The sequence below is a fragment of the Pangasianodon hypophthalmus genome, chromosome 5, assembly GCF_027358585.1.
Source record: "Pangasianodon hypophthalmus isolate fPanHyp1 chromosome 5, fPanHyp1.pri, whole genome shotgun sequence".
Classification (NCBI taxonomy): domain Eukaryota; kingdom Metazoa; phylum Chordata; class Actinopteri; order Siluriformes; family Pangasiidae; genus Pangasianodon; species Pangasianodon hypophthalmus.
In genome coordinates this window covers 20,663,145-20,679,992 of record NC_069714.1, presented here as the reverse complement: position 1 = coordinate 20,679,992, position 16,848 = coordinate 20,663,145, and the positions used below count along the sequence as shown (strand labels likewise).

The 16,848-nt window shown below is 36.9% G+C and overlaps 2 protein-coding genes across 4 annotated transcripts in view; one reads left to right on the top strand and one right to left on the bottom strand.

Annotated features, from left to right (window-relative positions):
• Window positions 1–1,142: 1,142 nt before the first annotated feature.
• On the bottom strand, window positions 1,143–3,698 carry LOC113526238 (uncharacterized). The gene is made up of 4 exons (XM_026913108.3): window positions 3,440–3,698; window positions 2,606–2,917; window positions 2,380–2,501; window positions 1,143–1,433 (listed from the first exon to the last, which is right to left on the bottom strand). The coding sequence occupies exons 1-4, from the start codon at window positions 3,684–3,686 to the stop codon at window positions 1,356–1,358; spliced, it is 759 nt and encodes a 252-aa protein (XP_026768909.3). The 5' UTR covers window positions 3,687–3,698; the 3' UTR covers window positions 1,143–1,355.
• A 5,089-nt stretch (window positions 3,699–8,787) lies between these two features.
• Window positions 8,788–16,848, top strand: part of raph1a (Ras association (RalGDS/AF-6) and pleckstrin homology domains 1a) — a 65,300-nt gene continuing 57,239 nt past the window's right edge. Inside the window, exon 1 of one of the 3 annotated variants that reach the window (XM_053234528.1) lies at window positions 8,788–9,111. The gene's annotated coding sequence lies outside the window, so the exon portion shown is untranslated. The remainder of the gene's footprint in view (window positions 9,112–16,848) is intronic. The other 2 variants (XM_026912910.3, XM_053234529.1) reach the window with 2 other exon arrangements.

Genomic DNA, 16,848 nt, shown 5'->3' with positions numbered 1-16,848 from the left:
GACGGTAACTGCCCGTATAGTGTGTTAATTTTTTACATTTGCATGTCATACGTGATGCAAGTTTGCAGCTAACTGATGGAAAAATGTTGAACGTGCAATTGCAAAAATGCAACATATCAGCAAAATGAACAAACCTAACCAGAGTTTAACTGAACCATTCTGAGTTAAACTCAGAGTGAAACTCTGATAGCCAAGAATGGAAACAGTAATGTGGTATTTCTGTGAAATAGTTGTGCTAAATCATGAAATTTAGGATTATCATGTGTGAGACAGGCATTCTAAAAATTTTCAATTCTTATTTTATGATAATATATGCTGAGTGGCACAAAACATGTACACGCTATTTTCAGAACATTATTTTGATGGAATAAATGTGACCAGATAATACATCTGACTTGTGTTTGTTTTATATTGTTACATGTACAGTCATCTTAGCAAGTGAAAACTACTAGAATATAGACAAATGTTTTTAAATTGAGATTTTTCCTCTTTTTCTTCTTCTTATTCTTAATGTAATACTAAACCTATTTTTGTACATTTTTGCTCATTTAAAGTAATTACAGTACTGTGCAAAAAGTCCACTCTTGGCCATTCACCAAACAATAATGATGGAAAAATGTACAGGACATTAATTCTATTTTCAGTCAAACAGCCATGCAGTACGTATTTATGCAGGTCAGCGTTAAAGTTCAATATTACAAATAAAATATTTACAGACTTCATACTATTTTACTGTTGAAGACCTTTGAGTAATTTATGAACAATAATAATAATGATGGGAAAATGTGTTTAACAGAAAATCACATAGGTCTTCGTGTACTATACATTGTCTCATCATTATTGTTTGCCGCCAAATAATTAACAATAAATACTGAATGGCTATTTGATTGAAAACAAGAGTGCTCTCTGACTTTTGCACATTACTGTATATCACATGAATATAGCTCACTGCAGGAAATAAATGCTTCTGCCAGAAAAATGTATCTGCCAGAAAAAAATGCCTGTATGCAAAATGCATCTTCACTTGCTAAGATATTTATTTTTCATTGTAGTATTGATTGGATAAAAGTTTTAATTATGGTAAAATAAAAAAATATAACATCAAAATGTTTAAATAATGGAAATAATCACAACTGGGCAAATTCACACACTTTGTTTTATTGAACAGTTTTCCCAATAAGTCCATATTCAGAAAATATTTTAATAAATTACACACATATTCAAAATTATACTTAGACAATCAGAACAATGTTTTTACTAAGGTGACTGGACATAGTCACTTGGTCAGTTACTGGTCAGTTACAAGTGAACTGGTATGGCCAGTGATTGGGTGGCATCTGGAGCGGATGCTGAACTTATTTGGCTTTTGAGAACTCTCCTGGCCTTGTGTTGAAGTAGTCATTCTGGTATGTATCCTGATGCTTGAGTTTCCACTGGTTCAGAAACAGAAATATTGTACATGTTAAATATTGTATAATATTGTATAATATTGTATAACGTAGCCATGTGGTGTTCAAGGCACCTCACTTCAAAAATCTAAGCAAGTGAAAATAATTTGAATATAGTCACATGTATGTAGTTCCTATTATAAAATTACAATAAACCAAATCTAAGAAAAAGAAAAATCTAGAAAAAGATCTCCCAATAGAACAAGAATATTTCAAGCTTGAAATTAGTAATATATACAGTACTGTGCAAAAGTCTCAGGCATATGCATAGAAATGCTGTAGAGTAAAGATGCCTTCAAAAATAATGAAACTAAATGTTTCTACATTAAAAAAAACTATAAAGAGCAGTAAACAGTAATAAATGAAACAAAGTCAATATTTGATGTGACGATGCTTTGCTTTAAAAAAAAAAAAATAGTAGTCTCAGGTACAGTGTGTGCAGTTTTATAAGGAAATGAGCTGTAAGTGTTACTGAGCATCTTGCAGAACCAGCCACTGTTCTTCTGGAGACTTTTACTGTCGCTCTTGCTTCTTATTTTTGCAGCAAAACCCAGCAGCCTTCGTTATGTTTTTTGTCTGAAAAGTATCTCTTATGTAATATGCTGCTTTTATATATATATATATGTACATTTATTTACTCATTTCAAGTTTGAAATAATCTTGTTCTATTGGGAGATATTTTTCTAATTTTAAGCATTAATTTCTACAAAGAAGCTAAATTAATAGGCTAAATAATCTTATATTTGATTTATAATAATCTCATAATTAGAAATATTAGAACAATTTGCCAGTGTTCAAGATATATTTTCACTTGCTAACGTCATTTTTCTCAGTGCTCTCATGCAGATCTAAACTGAAAGATATAAACTGAAATACACAGTTTGTCACTGATCTTGTATATTATATGTGGGTCATATATGTGGACACTCACAGCAAAGAAGCAGCTGACAATTGTGGAAATAATGTTATACAAAGCCAGTAACCCGCAGCCTGCTGCAAGCAGTAGCCAAGACACTGTCTGTCCCTCATGGATAGAGGACGGAAGCCTTGGATCTAGAGAACAATAATCGGATAAGAGTTTTACCAAAGGGCTTAATGCATTTAGACATATGCTGTTTGTTGCTATTTGCTTCTGCTTGAACCTGAAAATACAGTACCTGTAACAAGAAGATAAGTGTGAGTTGTTTTGGCAGCATCTCCATGTGCAACTGTGCAGTTGTACAAGCCTGTGTCACTGACTTGAGGCATATCTATCACATAATCTACAGTGTCATTCTTAACATGGGCACTAAACCTTTGCTTCTCCTTTGAGGTGTTTGTTACTTGAGTCTTTTGGAAAACTGTAAAATGCAGCTCTGTGTCCTTGTATAGAGTGATATGAACGTTCTCCTTATTGACTTCCAGACCTGGGCAGTTGATCGAAGCATTGTCAGCATCTGACATCACTGTCTGTATTACCAGGTACCTGTCTGAAAACACAACAACACACATTGTTGGAAGCTTGTAAGGTTCTGGTGAGAAAGAAGAGAGGTGTCAGGATGTGGTCTGTCACTACCCTCCTCCTCTCTTCTTATCACTTTCCTCTCTATTTATTTTGATTATGGTTTTTACTTTCGCTACAAGTGACACGTTTTACTTTGGAAAAATAAATGAAAATGGAAATATTTATCTAGATAAGGGTATTTAAAAGGTTCTCAGCAGTGATCTTGAGCCAAATATATAATATCAAATATCAAATCTATTTTGCTACATTATTTACAGTGTATCATGTTTAAGTACTGCTCTTTCTTTCTTTCTTTCATTCTTTCCGTCTTGCTTTCTTTTTGAAACTATTCTTTCTAGAGACTAATATCTTCCTCAGAGATATCACCACTTACAAACCCCATAATAATTGAACGTATTGTTTCTCTTTACAATGGCTTTATGTTAGTAGCTTTACTACTTGCCCGAAAACTAAGCAGTTGTCTGTATACTGAGTAAAATACACAAACCTTTGATGCGTAAGCTGTATTTTTCCCCATCTTTGGTGTGAAAGCAGGAAAATATTGGAGAAAAGGACAGGAGCACAATAATGCAAGCAATCCAGTCGCTGTGCATCTCTGCATTGCTACCTCTCACAAGTGAAAGAAGAACAGACGACACCGTTTTCCTGTTCTTGACTACACATGGGAGGACGCTCAGCTTAGAGGCACCTAAAAACAGCTGACTTGAATATATCAACTGTGCCACATTATACATAGCTCTAACTAACACAAAGACAACAGTCTAATTTCTCACTGAAATGTCACTTATTTTTGTGAAATTGGTAAATTTCTGTATTTAAAAATCCACAAGCATCTTCAGCTACTGATTTTAGTTATTCTACCTTAAAGAGATAAATTAGGACAAGGAGAATTTTCCATATTACTCAGTCTAAGTTGGACCACAATTTCTATTTTTTTTTGTAGAAACAATCTATTTTGATCTTTTCTGTTGAAATGAGGAGGTCGCGTGGGGGCTGAAGACCTTTTTAGTAATGAGTCACAACTTTCCTTTCATTGGTCACATCACAACATGGCACAGTCTGGGGGTATTTCTCATTTTTAGTAGGTTTTTTTTGACATTGCTGTCTGACAGGCACGGGAAATAGACATTTTTTGGGTGTGGTTTAGTTTTTTTTTTTTCCATTGTATATAGCTATGACAGTTGCTGATTTGAATCTTTTACATCAGTACACTGAAAATAGTGTTCCTGTTAACCAGTAGTCAGTTCAGTAGCATTTGATTAGTTGTGACTGAATATTTCATATATATACAAGTATATACAACAACAACAACAACAACAACAACTTATATTTAATTTAAAAAAAATTAATATTTGATTAATAATATTTGGAATATTGTCTGTTTTTTGTAAAATATCTGATTAGTATTATCTGATTATTTATGTTTACAAAAACATATTTCAAGTATTTACACTGCATGTACTAAAATAAAAGTTTTGACTGGCAATAACTGATATGAACCACCTGGTGGCACTATACACACAGATCAAGTCTATGAACAAGGTAATTTCCTCAAATGTCTGGCCTTCATTTGAACTTATTTCCCTCCAACATCACATACCCAGCAATCCAAAGAAAATTCTGAATATCTGTGCGCAATTTAAAAATATGAATGTTTCAAAACAGCAATACAGTGTGGCTTCATTATCAGGACAATGACATGCTCTGGGGTGCAGATATATATTGACTATAGTGGTCTCACTTTTGGTTTGAGTGGTGATGACTCATCAGCTGTGATTTCTCTAATGTGGTTAGACTGTAGCCTCAGAGCACAGTCAGTATTGGTCTCACAATTTCTTCCCCTATATATTGGCTGCTGATGTTTCCACCTTTAAAGCCCCTTTCACCCACCAACACAGTCTCTGTGTCTTCCAGCAACATTACAGAAGGGTGCTCAAACTGAAACTGGTGCACACATTTCACACACAGTTTGTGCATTTGTTTCAAACCTTTTCCTTCCTGTACTGGAAATGCACATAGTCCACAACAATCTACAAACGGTGTGCAACAAATTAGTCATATACTTTTTACTGCACTGCATGCCACAGTCTACAATGTGATGAAATGTCAGATTAGATTAAAAACAATTTCTTCAACATATATGTGAGCGGATGGAAGAGTAATAGGTAAAATTAAAAATAGATGAGTGCAATTGTACTTTTTTTTAACCAATTTATCTACAATATAAGAGATTAAAAAAGTTGAATGTAGCTATACCCTGAAACACGACAATAATCATTCATTTTCATTAACAGCTTTATCCTGTCCCTTGAACAATGGGTGTAAGGGCACAGTGCACTTACACAGTTAGAGTAGCAAATCCACTTACTGGCATGTTAAGGGGAGTGGGGGAGGAAACCCACACATACAAACTGCTCTCAGTAACCCAAACTCAGAATCAACCCGGCATCCTGGAGCTGTAAGCGGTAGTGCTACCCCCGTGCCACCAGGCTGCCCATAACAACAGCCCATAAAAATCAACAGAGAAATAACGTGAAAAGAACCAATAGAATTAAGCCAAAGTTATGTCATGACCCTCTCAGTCTCCAGACCTGATTTAAAGAAGGTGGTGAATGACATCTGACAGCTATAACTCACATGACAAGACACATGGGTAAAGATGTGCAAAGCAATCTGGCAGTTAGAAAAGATATGTGAGGCTTAGGGGGTGGGGTGCAAATATTATAATTTGAAAGGATCCTAAATCTGTTCAGAGTAAAGGAAAGAGGCTGGAGGCATATATAAATGCAAACATGGTTATTAAAACATAATGTAAACTTTTTAATTGTAATTTTGTTTTCTTTATTTTTTTTAATAAATATCTTAGTATGCACTATTTGACCAGTTTCAATGCTTGTGATAATAAAGGGCCATTAACAGACTAAAGTTCTCATTAGTTAAAATAAATGTGCGTGGGTTTTTTTTGTTGTATTATAGGGATATGCTACACTTTCAGGAAAAAGGGAACTAAAGGGTATGTTATCTTGTCGCTGGGATTGGACCCCTTGTGTTTTACCATTAATAGTCTATATATCTTACACGTAGCACTGTGGATATAGTGTACCATAAGACTTTTATCTATTTATTGATGTTTGGATTAAATCCATTGGATTGAATCTGATCCAATTCAACTGAACAGTTAATGAGGCTAATAACAATATGAATTCAATAATAAATATAATAAATTTGATTTTGGTGATTTGTAATTTACCAGTGTAACATAATTTTCAAAAATCATGGGCCCTACACGGACCCCTGACAGCGTTCGGGCACCTTTCAGGACCTCTGGTCAAGAGTATACTAGAGACCTCTACATCAATTTGGATATAAATAATAATAAAACAATTAATGAGTATGATAATAAGTGTGAAAAAAGAAAAGAAAAGTTATAAACCAGGGGTTTCCCAACTGGAGGTCATGAGCCCATGTGGGTGTCACTTAATTTACAAATGGGATCATGACAAAAAACTCACAGTCCCCTTTTTTGTTTTACTTTACAAATTTATATAATGAATTTTGCTCTAACTGTGAAGACCATTTTGAAATGGGAGTTCCTGGGAGTCACATTCAATCAAGCCACATTTAAATGAAGAGTGTATGTGCTATTTTAGCTTTTTACAATATCCTGACATGCTGCACTAGTGTAGTGTAGAGTTCAGCAATAAAATGTACACATTTCTCTGTGGTGTCATGGTAGTGCAGCAGGTAGTGTTCCTGGGATAGGCTCCACTGTGACCCTGTTCAGAATAAAGCAGTTACTGAAAGTGAGTGAGTGAAATTTCTCCTTCTATCCACCTCCACTATTTCCTCTACAATGTCGAGTTGCTCTAACTCAGTGGAATAACAGAAGTAAAGAAAATGAAAGTATGCTGAAACATTTAGTGAATATGGATTTACAAGTCCTCAATTATGAATTTTGAAGTTAAATTTATAATCCGGAAGATTCGGAAATGCATAATGTGCATTTGGGGAAATTCAGTATGACCATTTGGGGGACATTCATAATGTCCATTTGGGGAGCATTCATAATGTCCATTTGGGGGAAATTCATAATGTCCATAATGTCCATTTGGGGGAATTTCATAATGTCCATTTGGCGGCAATTCATAATGTTCATTTGGGGGAAATTTATATTGTCCACTTGGGGAACATTCCCCAATGTGTCCATTTGGGGAGTATTCATAATGTCCATTTGGGAGAAATTCATAATGTCCACTTGGGGAAATTCATAATGTCCATTTTGGGGACATTCATAAAGTCCATTTGGGGAGCATTCATAGTGTCCATTTGGGGAGAAATTCATAATGTCCACTTGGGGAAATTCATCCACCTCCACTATTTCCTCTACAATGTCGAGTTGCTCTAACTCAGTGGATCAACAGAAGTAAAGAAAATGAAAGTATGCTGAAACATTTAGTGAATATGGGGGAAATTCACTTGGGGAAATTCATAATGTCCATTTGGTGGTAATTCATAATGTTCATTTGGGTGAATTTCAAAATGTCCATTTGGGGGAAATTCATAATGTCCACTTGGGGAAATTCATAATGTCCATTTGGGGAGCATTCATAATGTTCATTTGGGGGAAATTTATAATGTCCACTTGGGGAAATTCATAATGTCCATTTGGGAGAAATTCATAATGTCTACTTGGGGAAATTCATAATGTCCATTTTGGGGACATTCATAAAGTCCATTTGGGGAGCATTCATAGTGTCCATTTGGGAGAAATTCCTAATGTCCATTGGGGGGAAATTTATAATGTCCATTTAGGGGACATTCATAATGTCCATTCGGTGGAAATTCATAATGTCCATTTGGGGGAAATTCATAATGTCCATAATGTCCATTTGGGGAACATTCATAATGCCCATAATGTCCACATGGGGAAATTCATAATGTCCATTTCGGGAAATTCATAATGTCCATTTTGGGGAATTTCATAATGACCATAATGTCCATTTGGGGTAACATTCATAATGTCCATAATGTGCATTTGGGGGAATTTTATAATGTCCATTTCGGGGAATTACATAACAACCATAATGTCTGTTTGGAGAAATTCAAAATGTCCATTTGGGGAACATTCAGAATGTCCAGAATGTCCATTTGGGGGACATTCATAATGTCCACTTGGGGGAATTTCATAATGACCATAATGTCCATTTTGGGGACATTCATAATATCCATTTGGGAAAATTCATAATGTCCACTTGGGGGAATTTCATAATGACCATAATGTCCATTTTGGGGACATTCATAATGTCCATTTGGGGAAATTCATAATGTCCATTTGGGGGACATTCATAATGTCCATTTGAGGGAAATTCATAATGTTCACTTGAGGAAATTCATAATGTCCATTTGTGGGAAATTCATAATGTCCATAATGTCCATTTGGGGGAAATTCATAATGTCCATTTGTGGGAAAGTCATAGTGTCCACTTGTGGGAAATTTATAATGTCCATTTAAGGGACATTCATAAGGTCCATTTGGGGGAATTTCAAAATGTCCATAATGTCCATTTAGGGAAATTCTTAATGCAAATTTGGTGAAATTCATAATGTCTATAATGTCCATTCGGGGGAAATTCATAATGTCCATTCGGGGGAAATTCATAATTTCCATTTGGGATAGTTTGCCCAGAGGGTTTGGGAACCCTGCTGTAAAGGAAAGTGCAAACAGAGATGAGTAATTCGTGAGTAAACACACCAGGTCAGGATGGGAATAATAGTGGGATGAGAGGACACACCCTCTGAAGGGGATTGCGTGAATGCGGTGACGTAAGACGGGCAGGGCAGGCGCGCGCTCGCGGAGCCGCTGGCCCGGATCTCAGGGCTGGACAGGAAGCGGAGGCTCGTGCACGCGCGTCGGTCCAGCAGCAGCCGTAACAGCAGCAGCTCCCATCGGTGCGGGAACGGAAACGGGAGCGTAAATGCGCCTCCGAGCTGAAGGAGCCTGTCGAGTCTCTCGGTTGTGAACACGGTAACGGCGTTTAACCGCAGACTGATTCAGTCGAGCTGAATCTGAGCAACACGTCGGTTTTTTCCTCCAAATCCATTGTGGATCTGCTCATTTCCCATTCACGAGCCTTCCACCGTCACCCTGGATCCGTAACGGTCAGTCGCTCTTTCTGCCTTCTGCTGTTACTAGACATGAGGGATTTTCACTGTAGGAAAAGTCAGAGCAGATGAAAGGCGTGTAATGTGCTGGTTTATTATATTCAGTGCATTAGCTGAGTAGCTAACAGGGACAGGAGCTAATGTCTCCGAGTTAAAGGGAACACTGTCAGGAGAAAGGTGGGAAATCGGTGTTGTTCACATGAAACCGCTTGTATTTTGTGTGTCAGAGCGCTGACAGCGTTGTGGTGTGTGTGTGTGTGTGTGTGTGTGTGTGTGTGTGAGAGACAGGCGCTGGATCAGACATTATGTGCAGTGTACATCTCCTGGATGGACGCATTTGGCAGCAGGGAAAACTGAGCATATTCAGGCCTGTGATCGTACACATATGATTAAAACGCAGAAAACCTGCAATTTCAGATAGCCCGTGTGTGTGTGTGTGTGTGTGTGTGTGTGTAAAAATCCCACGTCTGTGCTGGGTGTGTTTCCACTGCCTCCACCATCGCATTGCATTTGAAGCATGCAGCAGCTCAGTTGTAGTTTGAACATCAATGTGATCGTGTAGAAATAAGAAACTGGACCTGTAGTGCCAGGGCTGTGACCTGCACGACCATCTGAGCCCATGTTGTGTGCAGCCATGAGGCTCTGACAGCAGCTGCTTTGCAGTAAACATCAGGAGGCCCAGGCTCCATTTCCACCAGCAGTGTGTCAAGTGGCCTCAGGTTTGCATTGCAGTTATCTACTGCCTGCATTACATTCCCACTGTTCTGCCAGTTTAGGTCTGATCCTGATCCAAAATACTCTGCGCTACGTTCACCCTAATATTTACACTAATTTACGGTTGCACCATACAGCATGTCATTAATGCATCACTTGCTAGTTCTCATTTGAACAAATCTCTGATTTTAAATGGGTCTTTTGTTGCTGATTTGCTTCTACATGATAAAAAAAAATATCAGTTCTGTCACATCAAGACTTCATGAATTATTGTACGTATATGTGTGTGTGTGTGTGTGTATATATGTGTATGTATATATATATATATATATATATATATATATATATATATATATATATATATATATATATATATATACACATACACACACATACACGCACACACACACACACACACATTGCGAAGCCTGCCAACACAGATGACAAGGATTTTTCAGTGGGTACAAAAGATTGGAGGCATTTATTAAGGCAAAGGGAGTAAGGGAGCCTTTTGCAGAGTATTTTTATCACATTCAGGAAGGGAGATGCAAACTTTTGATTTGACATCATTTTTTAAAATTTACTATTAATGTCTAATCATAGACTATTTAACCATTTTTATTACTTGTGTGTCTTGACAGTATTTTGTTTGCCTTGTGGGTATACAAACTTTTGCACTCAACTGTATGCAGGAATAACATATATATATATATATATATATATATATATATATATATATATATATATATATATATATTGCGTATGTAAAATTTTGTTCATCATTAATGGGACAACTGAGCTAAAGAAAAAACACCTTTATTCATCTACGGAAGAGATGTTTTCAGTGTAAGGATATGGTTTTAATGAAATTTCATCTTACTGTTAAGTGATTATAGATATCAGTTAACTTATGAATGGGAGTCAGGGTGTAAAAGAGCAGAGAATAGCAGGCTTATGATCATCCCCGAGGCTGTTTAAGGTTACCTGCAGAGAGGTCATCCAGCTGTCTAAGGGTTGAAAGATGATACACACTGTTGCTTTTATTGAACTCTCTTATTTCTTGTCTTGAACAGTTCAAGACTAAGTTTTTTGTTAAAGGCTGGTTTTGAGTGTGTAATTATACCCATGTTTTGCTCCGAGCACGTAGTCACAGTCTGGAATGAATGAAGAAACTTTGTTGTCTTTGTTTGCTGCTTATGGAGGTGTGTAGAGCTAGGTCTGTACAGAGCTTTCAGTGTGAAATGGGTGGGAAGATTAGCCTGTATGTTGAGCATTCTTGCTCAGAGGAATACAGGTCAGTCTGGGGGAAAAGCCTGACACCATGGATAGAGGGCAAATGGCAGGAAGGGGGGGGCTCAGAAATACCAATTACTTGCCAACCCAGCGGATTGCATAGTTCAGTGGCATCTAACAACACTCCCAAAACAAGCATGATGAATAAAATGTTGTTATTGTGAAACAGGCCAAAGCCTGGCCATTTGGTATTTGTATGGTTCTCAGCCTCTGAAATAGTTTTAGTTGTACTTCTGTTTTGTGTTATTGAGTGGTATTGATAGATGGTTTATTTCATCTTCTGATGCCCTCTACTTTATTCTTTGTATGTTTGAGTTAAGTAATGCATTTCACAAAGTGGTTAAATGAACAGTGTATTGCCAGGTACACTGAGACTATCCTCTGTTTCATTTCATTAGTTTACACATCTAATTCTTCACAATCTTTTGCTCTTTCACTCTGTTTCTATGTCCTGGTGCTGCTATTATCTGCATATATTTTACCACTAAACTAAAATCTACCTTCTCATTAAAAAAATATATTTGTAACTAAGGAAAAAAAAATGTTTATTTGTTCAAATGTCCAAAATTAGATTCTCTGCCATGCTCCTTACCAATCAGATTTGTTCCACTTGATTTGACAGTGAAATTGTAATGTGATAATAAAAATTGGATAGCTGGATTCAAGACATATTTTCTTGAAATAGTGTTTGGAATTCAGTCACTTCTAATTTCTGGCATATAAGAACTTTCAGACAAAGAAAAGCTCACTTGGAGTTGCAGTGGATGATCAATTCAATTCAATTCAATTTTATTTGTATATTGTTTTTAACTATAGACATTTTCACTAAGCAGTTTTACAGAAATGTAGATTTAAATCACTGATGTGCAAGCCAGAGACGAAAGTGGTAAAGAAAAACTCCCTGAGATGACATGAGGAAGAAACCTTGAGAGGAACCAGACTGAAAAGGAACCCATCCTCTCCTGGGTGACACCAGACAGTGTGATTATAAATCATTACAGTATACGGCTATAGAAGAGTAAAGGCACAGGGACATTTCCACGTCTCTCAACCTCGCCTCTTTCATATGGCAGACCCTGAGTTTAGTAAAAGCCCTTTTTACATTTTACATATCTGACCTTTGAATTAGGGGAAAAAAAGCAGGAGGATGTTTGTGCTGATGGAGTGGTTCAGATATTTTAAATTATAGTTTAAATCCTGTAAAGACTTCATAGAGTAGAAGGGAGCTAAGCTGCCTAAAGCCCTAACAGGCCTCTCCACATACTGATTTGCATCGGATGGCAGACCATCCACATGTAACTTTGTCTTAAAGGGATAGTCTAGCATTTTTCAACTCTATCTCTCACCACCGCATCTATCGTGTAGGTGTAATTACCGCAAAGAATAATTCAAACGTGTCTCCATGCATGTAGAAACAGGCAACCCAGTTACTAAAAACACTTATAATGTAAGTCTATAGGCTGTTATTGAGTTATGTCAGAAGACAATTAAAATGTTACTATATTAATTTTGGTCTTAGGATGAGACAGCCATGACTGGATGTCTTACCAAATCTGCTCTTATGTAGTTTAAAGTACTTACCAACACTGGGGCAGTATAATAAAAAGTTATTCTCTTTTATTATGCTTTTTTTTTTTAATGAGGTTTTGTGATATCCGTCAGTCTTCAGGTGGAAACTGAAATACTTCTATGTTTATGTTTTTAGCGTGGTAACACATAAACACGGATCCTTCCATCTAAAAATTTATGAACACTTTCTACAATTTATATCAATATTTACTGACTGCCCAAGCAACTGCCCTTAGACTTCTTTTGCCCATTGGGTTTTCAGTTATTTTCTTAGTACAGGGAAACATGCTGAAATTATAGTCTGTAGTAGTTACACATATGACAGACATGCAGTAAGTAGATGTTAGGTAAAATTCCTGGTGTATTCCTTTAAAATCAAGTGTGTGATGGTTAAGCTATCTACATGTAGCAGATGTGCAGCAGTAAACTGGACTCCACCAGAGTCCCCACTCCAGGACTGGCCTTGTTTGCTGAGATTACATCATGTAATTGTGAAAGAAGGGTGGATTCAGCTGTCGAGAGCCTCAGGGCCCTGATCTAGAGGATAGAGGATGCTTCTCCAGACATTCTTGCTTACAACACAAGTCCTAGAGGAGACACATACAGTGTGAAATGCTCTGTTTGTAATGGAGTGTGTATGGGATTGTGACTGAGTTTTTTTGTCAGCCAGGGCAGCCATCTTTGATCCATCTTTCACAGAGCATGAATCCCAGCTGGCAATCCTACGAGTGGAACCGGAGGCTGCGTCACCTCCCACAAACATGATATATGAGGGGGAAACGGAGCTATGGGGAAGAGACAGTAAAAACATTTCACAGCAGTGGTTCTTGTACAGGTGGTCATTGTAAGCTTTGACTGAACTGCTTACACTGTGTGCAGTATTGTGCAGTATTGTGATGTGTTGTTTGCACATAGCCTAAGTCATGTGGATATAGATCATCAGTGTATTTCATGTACAGTTGCCCGAGACCTCAGACACATAGTCCAGCTGTTAGCTGCCATCTGCAAGCTGTGATCATGACTGACACGCTTCTCTCAGCATGGGCAGATGCTTGTGTCATCTTTGTAAAGCATTGATGCCAGTAATGATTAGGGATTCACTGAAATTTCAGGGAATTTTCTGTGGCTATAAATGAAAAGAGTAAAAATGTGGAACCCTTTGACCAAAGAGCATGTTCAAATATAACACTTAAACACCTTTTGCCGAAAAGGATTCGTCCCAGTGGCTGTAAGTCTTTACATTTCAGGGCTGGTTACAGTGAATTCAGCTGGGTTATTTGGACAGGAAATGGTGCAATCAATCTGGCAACCATGACCTTGTAGGCAAGCCATTATCTCTGTGTCTCCTCACCATTCATGCATATATCATATCACATTTTCCACAGCTGATCTGTATTCTGCATACATATACATTTTACAGCAGGAGTTGATGACGAAACTTCTGTTCGCTATTCACCAATGAAGACCGATTTTGCTAGATGTTTACAATTATTATTGAACTATTGGTGATAAAAATGGGTACCATTTCTTATTAGTGGCCATGTGAACCCTAAATAAAATACGATATACAGTATATGTAATATATAGATGATAGACATATTTTTGTTGTGGTAGCACGCTTGATTATTGTTTGTTTGTGATCCGATTGGGATCCAAGCTTAAGATTTTAGCATAACCAAATTAATGATGAAGGTACCAATAATTTAAACTAAACTGCTATCAGATAGGTCAAATTAGTAGACCTCAGCGTGTCTTGGCATTAGCGTATATACAGAAATAATGAATGAAGATGAATTCATTTTTGTGGCTATCAGCAGCAGCAGGCTCTTCAGATTGGCAAGTTGTATGTTTTAAACACTTAACAATAGAATCTGTGTTTACACCTTGCCAAAGCAAAACACTGCTGTAGATGATAACTTTAACTATTTTTCATAGACCAAATATTTTCCCATCTTGGACTTTTTCTGAGCTTTACTCGTTTTGACTTCATGTGCGATTTGAACTAGGTGTTAGCATTTCAGCTCAATTCAATTCAACTTTATTTATATAAAGCTTTTAACTATGGATATTTTCACAAAGTGTCATAAAATTGGCAGAAATCCAGACACAAATTTTTAATTTTGGAAATGATAAATTTATATAATTTATAAAGCACAGCTTCTGTTCAAATGTAGTCTCTGATATCTTCCACAGCCTGCAGGAAGCCCTCTGCTCTTGTCCTTTTTTTTTTTTTAAATTGCTGTACTTTTAATACAAATTACTATATGTTTTACTTGCAGATTAAATTTTTCCTTTCCTTTTAATTAAAATTAATAAAAGACAGACATATGCAGTTATTTAATTCTGTTTAGCTGTGCCAATCACTAGCAACTTTTTTTCCTACTGGCTTTTAAAACAATTATTAGAGATCTCTTTTTTTTGTTTGTTTTTGTTTTTTCCAAATGCCTTTCATTCAAAGTAAAAAAAAAAAAAAAAATAGTTGGCATAAATTATGCTTTTTTTTGTTTTTTTTTTTAAATCTTGGCTTTTGGTTCTCAGTATCTGTGTTTTGGATCAGTATGGCCAGACATTTTCATTTCAGTGCTTCACTAATGATTTTAGATCAGCTGAAGTTGACACTGGAATTGAAATGGTATTATTGCTCCTTGCACTCCACAAAGCTGACTGTTAGTGATGCCCGGGGGCACAGAGGATGATTTATGTGCTATGGCTGTTTGCTTCATGGAGAATGGTTTTAGCATGGCGTTTACATTGTGTTGAAATGAAGTCATGGGTGTGCTCTTCTTTCTGTTTAGGTGAACCAGGTGTTCTGTTAGTCACTGTGCTTAATTTTACAGTGAAGCTGCAGTTTGTTTATGAAGTGCCCTGCCTAGCGGGTATTTGCACTGTGACTAGTCTGTGTTGGGTAAGCAATGAAAAGTGCTTATGTCCTCTCACCCAGTGATTTGGAGAAACAGTCATGACTGTCAGGCAGTGGATTTGTTTGAGTCAGCAGACTGTGTGTGTGTGTGTTTGTGTGTGTGTGTCTGAAATGTGCTGTAGCTTCCTCATGATAGTTGACAGTTATTTCTTGTGGAGTTATTTGCCTGCCATTTCTGTGGCTTCATGATAATTTGAGTCATATTTCTTACTAAAAAAAGCACTGAAATGAATTCACCCATGTCTGTTTTGGGATTAACCTTTGTCCTAAATTAAGTGTCTTCAGGAAGCCTATATTTGACTGTCACTTAAACACCAAACTGCTTTCATGCTGAGTACATTCAACAGTCACAATTTAAAAGGAGGAGTTTTTAAACTTTCAAACAGTCCGTGTCAGAGGTCAGGCTCCCAGCAGGCACAAAAAAATGTCTCATGTCCACTCCAGCCCCAGAGACAGCAGTCTCCATCCTATACACACTCTATATATATATATATATATATATATTATGAACAGACTCAGAGCAGTATAGCTTAAACACAATGGCAGAAATGGAGAAGGCATTAAGGCTAATAGGATCTGTCCAGATGTTTTGGTCTTTGGTATCATGTATAGCGCAAACGCTGTCCAACAGGGGTTATAGATAGTGTGTTAAGTTGTTTATGCGGTGTGTGCTATATTATAGAGCTGCACTGTAGGAGCTAAATTGATAATCATAATTATTTTGTTCATTATTGAAATGTAGGAACAGAAAGGTTTCATTCATTCATTCATCTCCAGTAACTGCTTTATTCTAGTCAGGTTCACAGTGGCTCCCAAGGTTATCCCAGGAACACCGTGCAAGGCGGGAATACACCCTGTCCACTGCAGGGCATCATACACACACACATTCACACACTCATTCACAACTAGGTGCAATTTATCTTAGCCAATCCACCTACTAGCATGTATATAGGAAACCGGAGGACCTGGAGGAAACCCATGCAGACACGAGGAGAACCTGCACAGAAACTCCACACAAACAGTAACCCATGCTCAGGATTCCTTATTATTTAAATTTTCCCAGTTTCCCAAATTATTTCATAATTTTACATTTTACTTTATTCTACTTTGAGATTATCAAAGTAGATGCCTGTGCTCACAAGCCTGGGTTACTGTCTGTTTTTTTTTTTCTTTCCCAATATTCAAATCATAGATTACTCAAACCTAAATCCAGTGTCATATTATAAATATACTGTAGC

What these genes read in the sequence shown, in the direction of transcription:
- LOC113526238 (XM_026913108.3), bottom strand. Translation starts at nt 3,686, where the DNA reads ATGTATAATGTGGCACAGTTGATATATTCAAGTCAGCTGTTTTTAGGT. An exon ending in CACTTATCTTCTTGTTACAG is followed by an intron (nt 2,502 to 2,605) that starts GTACTGTATTTT and finishes ATTGTTCTCTAG; the next exon opens with ATCCAAGGCTTCCGTCCTCT. An exon ending in TTGTCAGCTGCTTCTTTGCT is followed by an intron (nt 1,434 to 2,379) that starts GTGAGTGTCCAC and finishes TTTCTGAACCAG; the next exon opens with TGGAAACTCAAGCATCAGGA.